General features: G+C 33.2%; 1 protein-coding gene and 2 non-coding genes across 7 annotated transcripts in view; all 3 read left to right on the top strand.

Moving 5' to 3' along the window:
- Nucleotides 1–19,611, top strand: part of ken (zinc finger and BTB domain-containing ken and barbie protein) — a 110,638-nt gene that overhangs the window by 83,148 nt on the left and 7,879 nt on the right. For all 5 annotated transcript variants that reach the window (XM_089647035.1, XM_089647034.1, XM_089647027.1 and 2 more), the window contains exons 4-6: nt 15,137–15,319; nt 17,389–17,509; nt 19,004–19,561. In XM_089647035.1, coding sequence (XP_089503161.1) covers nt 15,147–15,319; nt 17,389–17,509; nt 19,004–19,561 — 852 coding nt within the window. In that variant the 5' untranslated portion in view covers nt 15,137–15,146. The remainder of the gene's footprint in view (nt 1–15,136; nt 15,320–17,388; nt 17,510–19,003; nt 19,562–19,611) is intronic.
- Nucleotides 9,128–9,246, top strand: LOC149424790 (5S ribosomal RNA). The gene has a single exon (XR_016305741.1). It is a non-coding gene; the product is annotated as a 5S ribosomal RNA (ribosomal RNA).
- LOC149424789 (5S ribosomal RNA) lies at nt 9,569–9,687 on the top strand. The gene has a single exon (XR_016305699.1). It is a non-coding gene; the product is annotated as a 5S ribosomal RNA (ribosomal RNA).

The raw sequence follows: 19,611 nt of genomic DNA, 5'->3' as shown, positions 1-19,611 counted from the left end.
ATATCAAATCCAACTCACCTGCTTCCGTCCTGATGATCAAGTTGAAATTACCCACAAAAGAACAGTTTCCATTAAATGAAACCGTCGATAAACCGATTGATTTTTGGCAAACAAATGAGCGGAGTCAATTGTTTGACAACGATTGTCTCAAGCAGTTTTGACAGGAATTGTAGGTTGGATATTGGCCTGTATTGTCAGTATTAAGATTTTGTGTTTTTAGTATCGGAGTAATTTTTTAGTGTTCCCGGTACAATGGATTTACTAGAGACTTCTGGATAATTGCGGTAATTACAGGCGATATATGCAGAAGACAATGTTTTAGGAGCCAAGCAAGTTATGGGGTCTTGAGCGCATTGCTTGTTTGGGCATGACTTCACATCACAGCACGTATGACATTTTCTTCCGTTACTGCTGTAAAAGTAGTGAAATTACTAGAAAGCGTACTTGGTGGTGCGACAGAAGGCAATTCTACCCCACCGAAGGCCCGAATTTTTTCAACTATACTTCTATAATATGTTGCGAGACTATCCGTTTCAAGATATGAATCTACCTTGATGTTTCTCTCCCCAGACAAAGTCTTTGTATTTTGCCACAGTTTTCGAGGGTCGTTTTCTGACTCAATTTGTTCAAACAAAAGTAAGATTTTTTCTGCGTTACTTCTTCCTTGTAAGCATTTTGTTTCGCAATCCAAAGTTGCCGATTGCTGAAAGTCGGGTTTCGTCCGTAAAAACTCTCAAATTTCCGCATTAAACTTTTGGTTTTTGAGAAATTGAGCATCCAAATAAGATGTCATATTTAGAATATTAGAATAAGCGCTAAGCCATGTTGTTTTGTGTTGTGGGCAGCAATTAAAACAGTTTTTTTTTATCGATATGTGACCACTGGTTCCTTGGACAAACGACACGGCAAACTATTAGAATATTATTATTTATTTTAATATTATTATGTCCATTTGAATGCACTATTTTTTTTAAAACTATATTTTACATTTCTTACTACAATTTAGTAATGTTGGCCTTACTGGGTGGCTTACCCGTGCTGGGGTCTGAGTAACTGAGTACTATGTAATGTAATTATTTTATACTTGTTTATGTAAAACCCCACGGGCAAAAATGAAAAAAATAAATACATAAAAATTGACTAGCAATTTGGTCGCCTCTGTTGGTAGGGTTTCTCCGCACTATTTTAACTTGCCACATTTGAAAGAACCCCGTGATTGTGGTTCTCTTCACACGAGTTTTAGAGGTCTTTGGAGTGATGTCACTTCTTGGAATGGTTATTGGAGGGTCATCATAGTTATTCTGACGTCTGCTTTTGCTGTCCAGAGAAACTAAATTTTTGACGGATTCAGCTTCAATCTACTTGAAGTTATCAGCGAGTAATTTCTTCTCAGATATGCGAATTTTCAGACTGGCCTATATCTTCTGGAAAGCAATAAAAGTAAACTTGCTATTCATCAGCGTAGCAGTGGGATAGATGGCCAAATGATTCGATTATTTCCTTTTTTGGGCAATGAAAAAAACCTTGTTATTCTTTCGAGTTCCTTGAGTTGCAGTTTTTGAACCCCCCTCTCTTATCCACAAGTGTTACATACATGAAGCAATGAACAGAATTGTTAACACGCTGCTTACGCCTGCACCGTGATGTTCTTGACAACGTTGAAGGTGCACTTCTGATTGAAATAAGAATTGCCGTATTGCGTAGGGCATCTAAATAATTATTACGAACTTATATGTGGATTCAAATATTACAGTGAGTCATGGCTATTGGCAGAGTTTCGTTAACGTTTGTATCATACACGTCATCGAGTAAGTTACATATCCACAACAGATATTTAATCTGTTAATATATTTTGTCTTACTGGTCGTTAGGTACAAGCATGTAACTATGATTGTCCATACTCTTTGAGTAAGAGTAATAAACTAATTGTAATTTTTCGAATGGATCGCCTCATTTTAATAGTACGCCATTTTCTGGTCATTAATTTTATTCGATAAAATAGAGTAGACTTGTCGCTCAGGCTGAACGTTTCGATATGACTTCATTTATCGTCCTAAAAAGTGCAACAAAAAAGATTTCTGCAATGGTAGCATTTTCTAAACCGGTAAACTGATGTTGGCAAAAATATCTGCTTATCTGACGATAAAATGCTCACAGAAAATACCCTTGTTAAGACGTTTTTTTTTTATGTTTCTTTATTCATTGAATTGCTTGTTACATGCATTGAGGATTTTTCGACCACCATGCTAAGCACATGCCCGTGTTATGGTGGTCGATTTTCTATACATTAACATAAAGAAGGTGTTTCTGCTATCGTGGTATACGAGTACACGCCGTCAGATGGAATGCAGGAAAACACTTCTTCTTCTTGACATATAAATTTATTAAATCACAATATAATTGCAGAGGATCTTATTTTCCTCTGCTCAAACTTAAACTGAAAGAATTAAGGTCTAGTTTCCTTTATTCTTCAGTTTTCCCTAGGTTTACATAAACCTAGTAATTATCTCACGACTGACTGCGTAGGTACGCATGTACCTACCAGTTATTTCAACACTAGCTCCTGCGTAGGTACGCCTGTACCTACCAGTTATAGCAATACTGTCCTTTTTCTGGGAGGTATCTGTATTTAAACTATATTCTGAAGGACATATTACAAAAATAAAGTTGTTCCACAAAAAACATTCTTAAACATAAAAGATAATGCTCTTAACTATCCTAAATGATACAAACGTGACTTAAACAATACAAATATTTTAGAGAAATTATTTTAAGGGAGATGAAACTTTATTTGGGGTTTTTATTACTATAGGACAGGGGTGGGAAAGATATTGGAAAATATTTTTAGGCATAATGGTTTAACTAGGGTGATCATAAAATAGAGAGCGAACAGCTCTATTTGAAAGCTGCCGCCGCTTGAAGTAAAATGTCACGAATTCTCAAATCATAAATGATACACAAACAAGACAATATTTTTATAAAAATACTAGGCCAATGAATTGTTTTATTGTAGGGTCGAATCTGCAAATGTGGGAAACTACACTAACTTTGAAAATACGAACTGTGAGAACTGGCCTGAAGGCTAAATTTTATTGAGCAATATGTAAAAGTCGCATTCTGGAAGATCCATATAAGAGAATATAAAAGAATATAAAATAAAATTTTATTAAAGAATATTTAAGAACATAAAATAATGTAAATGACTATATAGTAATATAAGGAAGTATGGAAGAGTACAGTAGAATATAAAAATAGTATGAAAGTATAGAACATAAATAACGTGAAAATAGTATGAAAGTAGAACATAAATAATGTAAATGACTATATAGTAATATAAGGAAGTATGGAAGAATACAGTAGAATATAAAAATAGTATGAAAGTATAGAACATAAATAACGTGAAAATAGTATGAAAGTAGAACATAAATAATGTAAATGACTATATAGTAATATAAGGAAGTATGGAAGAATACAGTAGAATATAAAAATAGTATGAAAGTATAGAACATAAATAACGTTTGTTATAATAGCATAATATTTGGTTAATATTAGTTGGTTTTGAAGTGTTGAACTTAGAGTATAATATATAGGTGTATGCATACACATACAATATACTTGTACGTAGGTATGTACCTACGTTGTATTCGAAGGTAGGCGGTTGTGCGATGTATCCCAAAACCTCGCTTGTGCTTGTGCGATGAATTGTTAATAGTAAATACATGTGTTGATAACGCAATGGGTGAGCAGATTGTGTGTGACAGCTGAATCGGTATCTATACGGTACTGTAGACTGTAGGTAGTAGGTTCACCTACATTTCTCTCCGAATGAGATCACATTATTCCTTCAAGTAGGTCACTCTTCAAACGAATCTGAGAAACAATTCTATGATTAGTATTTTACAATGCTCGGATGAGGGAATCACTTTCATTCTGAAGTTACATGAATTATTCGTAACTTTTTTGTTCAATTATTTTACAAGCAATAATTATTCGCCTGAAACACTCATACACATTTAAAAATCTCCTGATAAAAGATACATGACGGTTCACCAAAAAAGTTACGAATCCAAGTCCCGAAAAGTCTCCAGTCAACAGAGTGACTGGGGAAATAATACTTGTATTGACTGGTATCGCCTTCTCTTTCATTGCAAACCTGTGTCAATTTATTAATTGGTTATTCTTTATAATATGTTAAGTTCTGTAAACTGGCTCCTACTGACCAAGAAGATACTCATTGTACTGGATGTTATTGTTTTCAGAATTCGTAATATTCGTAGTTTGGATTGTTTCCTGATTACTTTATATGGACTGGCGCCAATGATGTATACAATATTCTGACTGTTATGCTTAAAATTGCATTGTAAAGTTGTGTAAATTCGTATAGTGTTTTTATTTCTTTGTTATGTTCTGTGAGTTGGCTCCTGATGGCCGAGGAGATTATCATGACTGTTATTCCTCATAAATTCGTTGAAATGTCATCTAAATTCGTAGCTTGGATTATTACCTTGTTGCATTACGTGAACTGGATCGAATTGGCAGAAAGGAGGTACTCTTTAACCTGGATATTATCGCTTTCAGTTTCATTGTAAAGTTGGGCGCGTGCCTAGCTTCTCTTTTACCTCATTAAGTTTTGTGGATTGGCTTCAACTGATAATGAAAGTAATATTGAAACTGATTGATCTATGGGCAAGGTTTATGCTCTGGTGTTTATTGTATTGGAACAGAGATTTGATCTTACCCGGAAAATGGGTGAAAGTTACAAGATAAAACTCTTCCGGATTATATTCGTTTTTTGAGGAAATAATATTTTGTGGTAGATTCCCAACCTACACCCAGAGAGAACACTTCTCCCAGCTAAGACATTATCGAAATTAATTGTAAGTTGATTTTCCAAGTTAGTGTTGCCCAGCTTTTATGCAGGTTTCAATTATATTTGGGTATTTCACAGATAATAGAAGAGTAAGAAAGAGGCTAAAACAAGCAATAAGAAGCGAAAAGAAATCGGCTAAGAGAGATACCAACAGACTCGAAAGGTCGGCAAAAAGTAAGAAGAAACAAGAAGAGCTAGGAAGAGGCAAAACGAGCCAAGAAGAGGCGAGAAGATGTAAAAAATAGCAAGAAAAAACAAGAAAATCCAAGAAGAGTCTAGAAGGGCTAAGAAAAGACTAGAAAAGATAATAAGAGGACAAGAAGAACTTACAAAGGTCGAGATGATGCAGTGAGCGAAAAAAGAGACGAGACTAGCCAACAATGGGTGAGAAGATGGAATAAGATACTTGAAGAGCTAAGAAGAGACTTAAAGATTCCAGAAGAAGAACACTGAAAAAGAAACAAGAATAACAAGTAGTAGTAAGAAAATGCAAGAAGAAACAAGAAAAGATAAAAAGGGGCGAAAAGATCCACAAAGATACAAGGGGAGGCAAGAAGAGCAAAGAAGAGACAATATTAGCCAAAACGTGGCGAAAATATGCAAGAAGAGTAATAATTTTAAATATTCTACTGGAAGTTATCATGTTGTTGTTTTGAATCCTTTCCAGTTACTTACCTTCCAATTTATACTCACGTGTTCAATTTAGTTGTAGGTATACATTTATTATATTGTTATTATTGCTTTTGTGTAGTGCTTTTATTGATTGCTGCTGCGTTGAAATTTTACAATACATTATGTTTTGAATTTTAACTGGTTATTAGTATATCAGTTAACTTTAAATTTTTGAAATTATTAGTTATTAGTATATCAGTTAACTTTAAATTTTTGAACTTTAGCTGGTTATTAGTATATCAGTTAACTTTAAATTTTTATTTATTTGTGTTCTTACATCTTCTGTTATTTTTTATTTTTTATTTACAATATTGTATTTTTGTAAATCTCTCAGGCCACGGGTACAGAACCCTTAGTTTTTTTTAATATTCTTTATTATTATTATAATTTTAAGTGAAAATATGTTATTGGATTTTATCTTTATTATTTAGTTTATTTTTATATATGTTAATAATCTGTTGATTTTCCCAAATAAATAAAATAAAATAAAATAGACTAGAAGAAACTAGAAGTGTCAGTAAGGGTCGATAACAAGTGAGAATATGCAAGAGACAAAAAGAACCAAGAAGATGCAATAAGAACTAAAAAATAATATAATAATATAAGGGACGAGAAGCGGTGTTAAGGAATAAGAATAGATATAAGAGACAAGACTATTCAAGAAGGAGCGAGATGATGCGAACATATGTAATACGAGCCAACGCGAGTCAAGAAGAGGTAAAAAAGCCAAGAGAAACTAGAAAAAAAAGAAGAGAGAATAAGATACAAGAAGAGACAAGATGAACCAAGAGAGCCAAAAAGAGGCGAATAAATGTAAGAAGAGGCAAAAATAATGAAGTGATAAAAAAGAAACAATAACGTTCAATCAATTCCTTTGTTCCTGCCCATCCTAAATTCCAAAATTGACTAAATTCTATCCTCCTTCCCATATCCTCCGAGCAAGTGTTCCAAGTACTAAAAAAATAGTGCCCCTTGGTGTACCGATCTCACCGGGACAGGAGTGCTCCTGGGTTGGTACAGTCGTATCGTATCGTAATCCACCATCATTTAATTATTCATTGTTAATAAAAAAGTTTAAAAATTAAAAATAAATTGAATCTATTTATTTATTGTCATAAACCCAGCTCAGATACGGGGCCCCCATCGAAGCCAGAGTGAAGTAAGCTCGGAACCTGGAAATAATAATAATAATAATAATAATAATGATTTATTGTCTTCTTTTCTTATTAACACATAGATATAATGATATCCTCACTGGGATCTCCCGTGCTGAGGATGTCATTTACATATTATAATTTAATTATAAGAAATTAATATTACAACAAAGTATAATGTAGTATATATATATTTTTTAAGTAATTTTAAAATAAGTAAGGTACTGTTTTTTGGTATAGTTCAGTTGATTCTGTTTTAGTCTGTGTTTGATTTCAGTAAATTTTCTATTTCAGATCTTCCTATGTTAAGTATCCAGCTTTTTATTTCAGATTTAAATGTTAAAGTGTTGAGGTTTTTGAGTGTGAGTGGTATTTTGTTGTAGAGTTTAATACTGTGATATAAGAAGCTTTTTTGCCCAAAAGTTGTATTTGTAATTATTTGTTGGATAAGTTTTTGATCATGAGATCTAGTGTTTCTATTGTACGTGTTTGTTGTTATTTCTTGTGTTTTGTGTTTATGAATGTAAATGAGTATAGTTTTAGAATATAGTTGTTTAATAGACATGATGTTAAATGCGTCGCGCGTAGGGTGTATTATAATACACTGAGAGTAGCAATACAAGAATGCTACTCTCAGGAATGGTATATTTAATTTAAGAGTATGAAAGCTTAAAAAGGTAAGTTTTTTGTTTAGACCTGAATTCTGTTGGACCAAGGTCTACTCCCTCTTTCCACAGGACCCTCCACACAGCGTCACCAAAGATGGCATTCGCCCGGAGGGAAAATTATTTTTCTCGTGTGGAGTCTTAAAATGTTTAATTTGTGGGACTCCATTTAATTTAACCACTTTTTTTAAATTTCATACTATTATTCATACGAATAATTGTTTTTTGGATATTCTATAATAATAATTGTTGTAATATGGCAATGAAATAACATTCAGTTGGTAACACTACATGCACAGGAAGTAGGTGTCAAAAGTATAAGTCTCTGTAATGGCTGTAATGTGTGTGCTCTGCTACAATAAACGTTATTTTGGTTATTAAAGATCACCATCTATTATTTATCTAGACTACAATAATATTACATTTAATTATCATAAAACTATGTGTCAATATGTTCATTTTTCGTTCATATTTTTATGTAACCAAATTAGAAACAGATATGTTGTTATAAGGGGAAAAATTACATTCACTTTTCTCACAAAATTATCCGATTGCCCAAGTAAACGAACAAAGATTAGCAGATCAAAAGCGAGCAATTTCCAAAAATAATTAAATTCCTGTAGTCACATTAGAACAGATTAAAAGATAAGTAGCAGATAGATTGCAAATGGGAAATAATTTAGAAAAATTTAACACAAGTAATGTCATATCAGATGCATTGAATGTAGATAGTTTGGATAATATTCTAGTCGAAATATCTAATGATATTACAGTAGATTAAAATAACTTAGATGTTATTTATAATCTTAGGGAAATCAACATTGCAAATTTAAACTTTTTTATGATAATGCAGTAGAATTAGCTAACTTACTTCATAATAATATAAACAGATATATAGATGTAGAGCCAACAGTTATACCAAAATTACCAAAATTGCATACGTCAAAGAAATTATCTAAATTAATTTTTGAATTATATAACATAATTTTACCAAAAATCATATTTGAGGAAATTAGTTTTTTAGATCTTCATACAATAGTATATGCTACTGCATATTTGTAATAAGCTAGGAATTAAATTATCATCTTCTGATGATAGATCATATAGTTATAGTAAACCAGAATGGCAGATCAGATTAGAAAATGATGTAGTATTTTTAAGAAGTAACATAGCTAGAGTAATAGAATATAAAAATGGAAATAGAAGTAGGAAAATTTTGAAACATGTAGATGAAATTGGGAGAAAATTTGGTTATAACATTGATAGTCATAATAATGAAAATATAATCAATGATTTATTGGATTTATTAAAACAAAAATTAGGCGTAAAAGCTTGTAGATTAAAAAGATATAATTATACGTACCATAAAAAAATAATAACAGATTATTCCAGAAAAAAAAATGGGTGTGTCAAGCCTACGCAAGACAGAAGTGAAACTTCTAGTATTCTTCTCTCTCTCTCTTTTCATTTCATTCTCTCTTTTTTTCTGTCTATTGACATATTTATAAGTAGCATGTGATAAAAAAAATTAAAAGTTATAAAAAAAGAAAAAAAAAATTAGTTAAAGCGGGGATCGAACCTCGGTTCTTCACGACCACAGTCGTGCGCTCTGCCTGTAGACAGCGAAGATGAGTTAGGAGAGTGAGTTAAACTAGGTATATAATATTTACACCTTGCTAATGTTTTCAGTATTATTAGGGCTTTTTTATACTAATTTTCATATATTTATTGGCAGGTAGAGTAGAAATTAATATTGTTTAGCGTTTGCCAACGACCATACCATGTTGAACACACCGGTTCTCGTCCGATCACCGAAGTTAAGCAACATTGGGCGCGGTCAGTACTTGGATGGGTGACCGCTTGGGAACACCGCGTGCCGTTGGCCTATTTTTTATTTTAATTTCATGTTTTTTTTATTTTTTTATCATTACTATAATTAATAATATCATAAAATTCTTTAACTTTTCAAGTATGCTACAGGCCTAAAATATTACTTAGTGGATTGATATTATGGTCAACCATTGAAAAAAAAAATTCCTACAAACTTATTAATGTAATTACGATCTTTTTCAAGCGCGTATGTAATGATTATTTTTATCAACCTCGCACACACCTTGCTAATTTTTTCAATATTATTAGGGCTTTTTTATACTAATTTTCATATATTTATTGGCAGGTAGAATAGAAATTAATATTGTTTAACTTTTGCCAACGACCATACCATTTTGAACACACCGGTTCTCGTCCGATCACCGAAGTTAAGCAACATTGGGCGCGGTCAGTACTTGGATGGGTGACCGCTTGGGAACACCGCGTGCCGTTGGCCCATTTTTTATTTTAATTTTATGTTTTTTTTCATTTTTTTATCGTTAACATCATAAAAAATTTTATATCATTCTTTAACTTTTCAATTATGCTACAGGCCTAAAATATTACTTAGTGGATTGATATTATGGTCAACCATTAAAAAAAAAAAATTCCTTAAAAACAAAAAAATAATATTCCATGGCCGAGAATCGAACTCGGATCAACTGCTTCGAAAGCAACTATGCTGACCATTACACCACCAACGCCAGTTGTCGAGATGAGCTAAGAAGCATTTATATTTTACTTCAAAACTTTTACTACATCAAATGAACTTTAATCGGTCCCGCATTTTCGTTTCGGTCATGAGTTGGTTTTACTCCTCGAAATTGCATGACGCGCGTAAAGAAGTTTCACTTCAAAAAGAAAAAATATTTTATTCCAAAATTGACGATAAACAAAATATTATTTCGAATAATAATATTCCGTTGCTATCTGAATCAGATATGCGCGATTTTTGGACTAAAATTTGTAGTAAAGATGTAAAACATAACGAGTCAAGTCCCTGGATAGAAAATGAAGAACTCAATTTTTCATGCATTGAACAAATGAGTTTTTCTAAAATATCGGTTGAATTCTTAAACAAAATTATAAAAAATACTCATAATTGGAAAGCCACGGGTCGCGATTGGATATATAATTCTTGGTACAAACGTCTGACTACTTTACACCCTCTTTTGGCAAAAAATCTTTCAAAATTTGTCAGTCAACATCAAAATTTTCCAAATTTTCTAACTAAGGGCATTACTTATATGTTGCCCAAAAGCGAAAATATTAATAATCCTCTCAGTACAGAGCCATTACATGTTTACCGACAATATACAAAATTTTAATCTCTTGCTTGACAAATTTAATGTATACTCATTTAGATGAAAAAAATATTTTATCTGAACAACAAAAAGGTTGTCGCAGAAAACATATGAGATGTAAAGAACAATTAGTTATTGATTCTGTAATTCTAAAACAGATTCAAACTCGAAAACGTAATTTACATACTTGCTATATAGACTACCAAAAGGCTTTCGATAGTGTCCCGCACTCGTGGCTGATCAAAGTATTAAATATATATAAAATTAACCCCATTATTATTAGCTTTTTGGAAAATATTATATCCTTTTGGAATACCGATTTACCTATCAATTTAAAAGGTAAGAAAATAGTAATACCGGGCATCTCAATTAAAGGAGGAATTTTTCAAGGAGACTCATTGAGTCCTCTTTGGTTTTGCTTAGCATTAAATCCTCTATCTAAAATGTTAATTAAAAGCAAGTTTGGAATAAAAGTTAAGAATACAAGGGAGAGTAGTACAATTTCGCGTTTATTATATATGGATGAAATAAAATTATTTTCGAATTCTGAACAAAATTTAGAGAAAATGATCAAGGTAGTTAAAAACTTTTCAGATGATATGAAAATGACTTTTGGTTTAGATAAATGTATAACGATCCATATAGAGAAAGGCAAAATTGTAGATGGGGACGAGAGTATATTTAGAAATTTCCAAATTACTAGTATGAAAGGGGATGAGGTTTATAAGTATTTAGGATACCCACAATCAAATAGATTAGACCATACTAGTATTAAAAATGATATTAGGATTAAATTTCAAACTAGCATCAGGAAAATTTTAAAATGCAATCTATCTGCTAAAAATTTAGTAAAAGCAATAAATACTTGGGCAATACCTCTATTAACGTACTCATTTGGCATACTTAAATGGTCTAATACAGATTTATATGACTAAGAAAGATTAATTAGAACTACGATAACAAAGTTTAATTGCCATCATCCAAATTCAGCTATGTAACGAGTTAATTTACCTAGAAATTTATGAGGTAGAGGTATAATCAAAATAGACTTCTTTGAAACATAATCAGGTAGAAATGCTAAGAACTTTTTTCCATAGGAAAGCTCATAGCTCAGAAATGCACAAAATAATTTGCAAGGCAGATAAAAATATTACGCCTTTAAATTTATACGATGAGGATGCAAACATTTTTATAAATCCCAACCAGGAATTATTAGATTCCTGGTCAAATAAAATTTTACACGCAAAACACTTTAATTATCTCAACCAAAACAAATTTTCGTCAAACAAACGGTTGAGTATTGGAGAGTTGAGCGCAGAAATAGAAGGATTTATGCTTGCCATTCAGGATAGAGTCATTAATCCTAAAAATTATAGGAATCATATAATCAAAGATACAAATCAAATTGATGATTTGTGTAGAAAATGTTTGGCTTTTCCGGAAACTATAGAACATATTATATCGGGATGTTCTATATTAGCACCGTCCGAGTATACATTTAGGCACAATCAAGTTTTAAAAATAATTCACCAAAGTTTGGTAATTAAACATAACTTGATTGACTGCCGTAATATAGTACCATATTATGAATACGAACCAAATTCATTTTTAGAAAACGAATTTTATAAAGTATATTATGATAAAACTATACTAACAGACCGAACGATTAGTCATAATAGACCCGATATAGTTTTACATGACAAAATTAAAAAATAACTTATATCATTGATGTTGCTATTCCAAATTCCTGTAATATTCAGAAATCTATTAATAAAAAAATACACAGATTTAGGAAATGAAATAAAAATAATTTGGCATTATCAGACTATACAAATATTACCATTCGTTATTTCGGCTGCTGGCATTATACCTAGCTCTCTCATTAAAAATTTAGGCGTATTAGATCTATCAAAAAAATTATATATAAAGATTCAAAAGTCGGTCATTTCGAATACATGTAGGATAACGAAAGATTTTTTAAATATTTATGTTGAGTGATCAGTAGGATTTATAGGCCCTGTTACAAGTTCTACCGAGCCGAACCCTCTGATATGAAAATATCTGGAGTCTTAAACTCAAACATTTATTTCCCGAGTCAAGAGGATTATATATTATAGAGGTTATTTTTGCTATTGCATCTTGCGTACCTAAATTTTCTCTGAAGCCGAATTGGTTATCATTAATGATTTAATTTGAAGTGATATGTTTAGTTAATTGTGACTTTACGACTTTTTCAAATATTTTTGCTACGTTAGATACAATAGATATGGGACGGTAGTTCGAGACGTCAGATGTAATTCCTGATTTGAAGATCGGGGTTATTATTGTATTTTTATATATTTTTGGGTAAATTCCTTGCTGTATGCTGTTATTAATGATATGTGCAATTGGTTTGGATATTAATTGTCTCATTTGTTTTAATACATTTACTGTGATATTATCAAAACCAGGGCTCGCGGACACTCGTAGGTTGATTATAATTTTTTCTATTTCTATTTGGGTGCATTTTTCAAAATTTTCAAAAATATTTTGGCAAGTTTGTGTGGATGTATTGGTAGTATTTTCAGGTTGGAACGAGTCGATTTTTTTGGCAAGTTTCTCTCCGACTTTAGCGAAGTAGTTGTTGAAAATATTTGCAATTTTAGTTGGTTCTTTTATTGAGTCTATTGTTTCGTTGTCATAAGTTATTTTATTTATTTGTTTATTTTTATTACCGTTGCCGATAATGTTGTTAATTGTAGCCCAGACTTTTTTGTTATCTTTACCACTAACTTCAATTTTTACCTTGTAGTAATTTTCTTTTGTTTTTTTAATTAAATTTGTAAGATTGTTTCTGTATTTTTTATATAATTCTAATAAATTTAAGTCATTAGGTTGTTTTCGGGTTTGATAAAATAGTTTTTCTTTATTCCTAATTGGGGTAACTATTCCATGGGTGATCCAGGGCTTAATTTTTCTATGTTTTGATTTAGGTTTAACGTTTTTATGTATAGTTGCATTTATTATGTGTTCGCGAAGTGTTTTTTCGAATATAATTGAAGATTTTTCGGCATCTTCGGTGTTTAATGTTTCTACCCATTTTTCCAATTTCAATTTTTATTCAAGAAGTTATATGTTTAAGGTTTTTATGTTATACTGTTTTAATGCAGTTTTGGAAAAGGACATTTTTTTTAAATGAAGAATTAAAAAACACGTGTAGTGATCGGTAATGTTTGTTTTCCAAATGACAGGTGTTAATTGTGTAGTTGTGTCAGCCTTAGTCCAGATATGATCAATACATGATGGGTTTTGTAGGGGCACAACTCTAGTGTAATCGTTTATACATGAAATGAAGTTAAGCTCAGCCATCGTATTAAGTAAATCATTTTTTTGACGCTGTTTGAATTTAGACCTATATTTATATTGAAGTCACCCGTCGCTATAGTATTTTGACATTTTGTTTTGTTTATTACATCTTTGAGGTTCTCTATAAATTGTTGAGTTTTTGATCCGTGGGTTCGGTAAACAGCAATAACTTGATAAATCTGATTATTTACTTTAAATTTTAATGCTACACAGTTCGTGAGGGTCATGTTTATTTCTTTATAAGATATATCTTGGTGTTTTTGGTTAACGTAAATAACTATGCCACTATTCTTGTTAATGTGTGTTTTCGTCAAAATACAAGTTAAGTTCGGTAATTGTGGTATATTATCTATATTTACTGTATTAAGGTGTGCCTCTGTCAAAACAATACAGTCGAGTTCAGTTTTTAAAAGACTAAGGGTGCATAATAATTCATTAATGTTTTTGTAAATGCTCCTAATATTTAAGTGCATAATTACTAATGAGTTTGTCATATTTTTGAAAACAAGGTTACATTCATCAACATTATTACATACTTCTTCTGTTATATTATAAGTGCTATCTAGTTCATCCGTGATAATATTATTCATCAGAATTTGAAAACGTGTGTCTTATATGAGAGTAGTTGCGAATATATAACATAAGCTTATAAATAATATATAACATAAGCATGAAACGTATGTAGAATTTAGGTATATAAATAATATAAGACATAATGTTATAAAGAAGATAAAATATAAGCAAATAAAGAATGTAAAATGTAAGCTTTAGCATATAAGATATACGAGAGATATAAGTGTTTAGTTGGTGTCAATATTTAACATAAGCATATACAATATATATGGCATAAGAATAGGTATATAAAGTGTAAATATAATTGTTGAAAATATAAGACCTAAGCACGTAAAGAATGTAAAGTATAATCATATTAAGAATGTAAAACATGAGCTTATAAATATTATAAAACATAAACATATAATGAATATTAAACGAAAACATAAGCATATAAAGTATACAAAAGATATAAGTTAGTATAATCATTGTAAAATGTATTTTTTTATAACTAAATAAAAACATACAAAAAAAAATATTTGTCAAGCTAAAACAATCAGGGTAGGTACTGGCCGAAGCTACAACCGCATGTATATTCAGCTCTGTCTGTCTATCTCAGTATGTCTCCCTTGCATTGTTTGGCAGATGATTCAGATTGTGTTCCACTATTCTGTATAATATAGCAACTGTGATGGTGGGTTTCAGCACGTGCAGCATGGGCGAAGGCTTGCTGACGCTGAGCTACGGCAAGCACCGTGCGTGCATCGCTGCCGAGGTGGGCGCGGCGTGGCGCGGCGGGCGGCACGCTGACGTGCGCTTCCACTGCGAGGGCGGGCCGCCCCTGCACGCTCACCGCATCGTGGTGGCCGCCGCCAGCCCTCTCATAAGGTAATATATACCTTTCTGCATTTCTGAATTTCTGTGTTTTTGCGGCGTGGTCAGGAGGGTGGGTGGCACGCTGACGTGCTCTTCCACTGCGAGGCAGGCCGCCCTTGCACGCTTACCGAATGGTGGTGGCCGCTGCGAGCCCTCTCATAAGGTAATATACACCCTGCTGCCTTTCTGCAGCGTGTGCCAGAGGGCGGTACGCTAACGTGCTCTTCCACTGCGAGGCAGGCCGCCCTTGCACGCTCACCGAATGGTGGTGGCCGCTGCGAGCCCTCTCATAAGGTAATATACACCCTGCTGCCTTTCTGCAGCGTGTGCCAGAGGGCGGTGCGCTGACGTGCTCTTCCACTGCGAGGCAGGCCGCCCTTGCACGCTCACCGAATGGTGGTGGCCGCTGCGAGCCCTCTCATAAGGTAATATACACCCTGCTGCCTTTCTGCAGCGTGTGCCAGAGGGCGGTACGCTAACGTGCTCTTCCACTGCGAGGCAGGCCGCCCTTGCACGCTCACCGAATGGTGGTGGCCGCTGCGAGCCCTCTTATAAGGTAATATACACCCTGCTGCCTTTCTGCAGCGTGTGCCAGAGGGCGGTACGCTAACGTGCTCTTCCACTGCGAGGCAGGCCGCCCTTGCACGCTCACCGAATGGTGGTGGCCGCTGCGAGCCCTCTCATAAGGTAATATACACCCTGCTGCCTTTTTGCAGCGTGTGGCAGAGGGCGGTACGCTGACGTGCTCTTCCACTGCGAGGCAGGCCGCCCTTGCACGCTCACCGAATGGTGGTGGCCGCTGCGAGCCCTCTCATAAGGTAATATACACCCTGCTGCCTTTCTGCAGCGTGTGCCAGAGGGCGGTACGCTGACTTGCTCTTCCACTGCGAGGCAGGCCGCCCTTACACGCTCACCGCATCGTAGTGGACGCCGAATTTAACCTTCTGTATAGAAGTAAATATTTTTCATTCATTTGTATTATTTTCCTAAGATATTTATAGTGCACTTTCAGAATAATTATCTCACTCGGTCCATTGATAATTATTTGAGAAACAATTTTTGTGTTTCCCATTCTATTCACTCCCCAATGTAAAAACATAACATTTGACACTCAAGGCGATTTCCGTTAGTGGTAGATTTTTTAACGTAAATACCTAAACAGGTAAAGGTCAAGATATCAGCGCCAGAATATGGAACTACATTTTTTGTAAAAGCTGCAATCTCGTTAAATGTTTCCGAAATAAAAAGCGTTGCCGTATTCTACTAGCCCTTAGAAGACACGAACTTAGTACCCCATTAATTAATTATTATTATTTTTTTTTCAGACATACCTACTGGTTAAAATTTTCGACAAAATCCCGTTGATGTCTTTGAATGCATTGGTGAAAGCTTTGTCTTTTTTCCCCTTATTTTTTCCAAACATTTTTTCCCAACATTTTTTTTAAACTTAAAAAAATACGTACGTAAACAATTCAAACAAATAAAAGTTAAGGGAATCCACAAAGGCACTGCCTGTGCTTGGTAATATAAACAAATAAGAAGAGAAATAAACTTTTTAGATTAAAAACACACTTTCAGAAATTTTGTTATGTTAAAATATTTTTTTAGACACAACATTCGAGATTTCGAGCCCCATGACGTGAGCTCCACTCTCCAAAATGGCGTCATGTCCATACGTTCTGTAACAATGTCGTTTTTCTGCAATTTAATAGGTGTTATATTGCAAAGACACAATTTTTGATAAATAAATACCTATCGAGTTCTTTAACGATTCCAATTGATTTTTTGATGTTCATAACTTCAGAACCTTTAATTTTATGGAATATACTAACATAACATCATATTTTCTAAGTTGGCGAGGCGCATCTTCGAGGTTCCGTAAATGATATTTTTTGTTTGTTCATCAAAATGTCGAAAGCAACAGTATCAAAACTATTACAATTATTTCCAACTTGATTAACGAATTACCTTGCATTATTTACTGGGCTAATAGTAGTTAATATTGTTTATGGTAACTTAGGATAGAATAGTTATGTATTCGAATTCCATACGAATTAAATAATCTTTTATTTGTTAAATAGGAAAATTTTGGACGACACACCCCTGCAAGATTACCCCGTGGCCATACACATGTCGGGGATAGAAAGCAAACTCATGCGACATCTGTTGGATTTTCTGTACAGTGGACAAGCGTATATTGAGGTTTGTTTCTTCGATAGACTACTTGACTTTTTCTCGGCACTTGATTATTTTCTGAAAGAGTTAATATCTAAAAAATAATGTTCATTACAAGTATACGTCAATCCCGACGAAGAGACCATTGGTTTCGAAACATGACCATTATTATTATTTAATTTTAATGCGAAGCTTAATGCTTAATCACTATTTTGATTAATCTTTATAACGAATTGGTTTACATTATGAATACCAAAAAATATGCTTTAGATGAATTGAAAATTTTTCTATCGTTTCGCTTAAGTAGAATACAAATAAATAAATAAATTACTCAACAAAAAATATAAATGCAAATTACAAAAAAAAAAAATCAATAGAAATTTATGAACGCGTAAAAGAAACAACTTAAAAAATACAGTAGGTATTATAGCTAAGATTATCTGTGACAATTTAACATGATTAACTTTTTTTGCTTTGTTATAAAATTATTTACAAAATAAATAAAAACTAGTTTTGTGCTTGAAATCGAACGTTTCTAGACTCCGTTTGTCGAGCGATTTTAATGCCTATTACCTACAATATAAGGTATATTTTTGGATTTTAGCTTCCTCTTAATAGTGTTATATCCAAAGAGCCTTACTATAAACCGTGTTTTAAATTTTACCCAACCGATAAACTACCATTAATGTATGTGAAAATGGTTGTTGTATTATTTAAAATATGTTTATTAAGATTAAAGTGTTTATTTTCATTAAATTTAAAAAAAATGCCCATCACATTACTTACAGTAACCTGTATATGTTTGTATGATAAACTTTTTTGTACTATTTTTGTGCACAAAGAAAAATGAGTTTTGCTGATTTATTTCAAAACAGGATTAACAGGTTAAAAACAGGATTGCAGGCCGTTCCCTAATAAACTTTTAGAATATTCATAGTTTATCGGAATACGTGTTCATGCACCTGCGTTAGTCCGGACAATGTTCAATGACGAAATGTGAAAATATTAGATTTTTTATGAACATGTGTACCGACATCCGGATATCACATTTGTGTTTTACTAAAAGTTTATTAGTAAACCTATCATTTCATTCACCAAAGGCCTGAAATCCCATTTTTAACTAGATTGCGAATAGTTTGAAGAGATTTATAGTAAATTAGGAATATTTTATATCAGTACGATTTCTCCGTGTAACAGAATTACTCTTCATAAACTTACAGAAAAAAAAACTAATAGACATTTTTAACTTCTCTCTTTATCCACTTTCAGACGAAATGTTTTCTTTTTTAGTGCTAAAATAATCACCATGTATATTCGTATTATTTCAGTCGTATGTTTTAATTTTAGCTACAGTATATTAAAGAGTGATTTTTCGCAAATAATATATTAATTCAATTTTAATTTAACCCTTTTTGCTAAATTAAAACATACGAAGGCATTTCATTGCTTTAATATATTAATTTACTTATTGCTTGATTTAAAAAAGAAAGAATATTTACTAACCATTTGATTGTATTCCAGTCCGGGGAAATCGAAGACATGAGGGAGTTGTTCGAATTATTAGATATAAAATCGGATGTTTGGAAATCAACAAAGGATTTGAGACCGGCCGAATACGAAAGGCACCATGGCAAGATATCTGATAGATCAAGAACGTCTTCAAAAACAGACATCAACAGTAATGAAAGCAACAAAGTAGCGGCGGAGTTAGCAGGAGTTGCCGCGCTGGGAGCGGGAGCTTCATCACACTCGGAGAGCGAGCGTGCCTCGCCGCCCGCGGGTTGCAGCAAGGACCCCAAGGGCAGCCACAGCTCGTCACACTCGCAATCACACTCGCAAGACGACCTCGTCAAGGTCAAGAACGAAGTGTTCTCCAACGAGAGTAGCACTGACGAGAAGGAAGAAGGTGAATTGGACGATGAATGTGGAGAGGAGGTGAAGGATTGTGCCAGGGTAGGCAGCAGGAGAAGGAGCTCTCTGAATCCAGTCAATTTATCTCTCGCTAGAAGCTCCGAACATTTTACAAGCGAAACAGAGAACTCGAGAGATATGGATGCAGAAACTGTGGCAGCACAAAAGGTAATTAGACACTCCTCACTTAGTTTGTTTATCTGTTCTCTAAGATATTT

This window comes from Hesperophylax consimilis, chromosome 3 (genome assembly GCF_061612785.1).
Source record: "Hesperophylax consimilis isolate HC1 chromosome 3, BYU_Hcon_1.0, whole genome shotgun sequence".
Lineage (NCBI taxonomy): Eukaryota > Metazoa > Arthropoda > Insecta > Trichoptera > Limnephilidae > Hesperophylax > Hesperophylax consimilis.
Note: the sequence above shows the minus strand (reverse complement) of the source record. Positions and strands in the feature narration are given on the sequence as shown.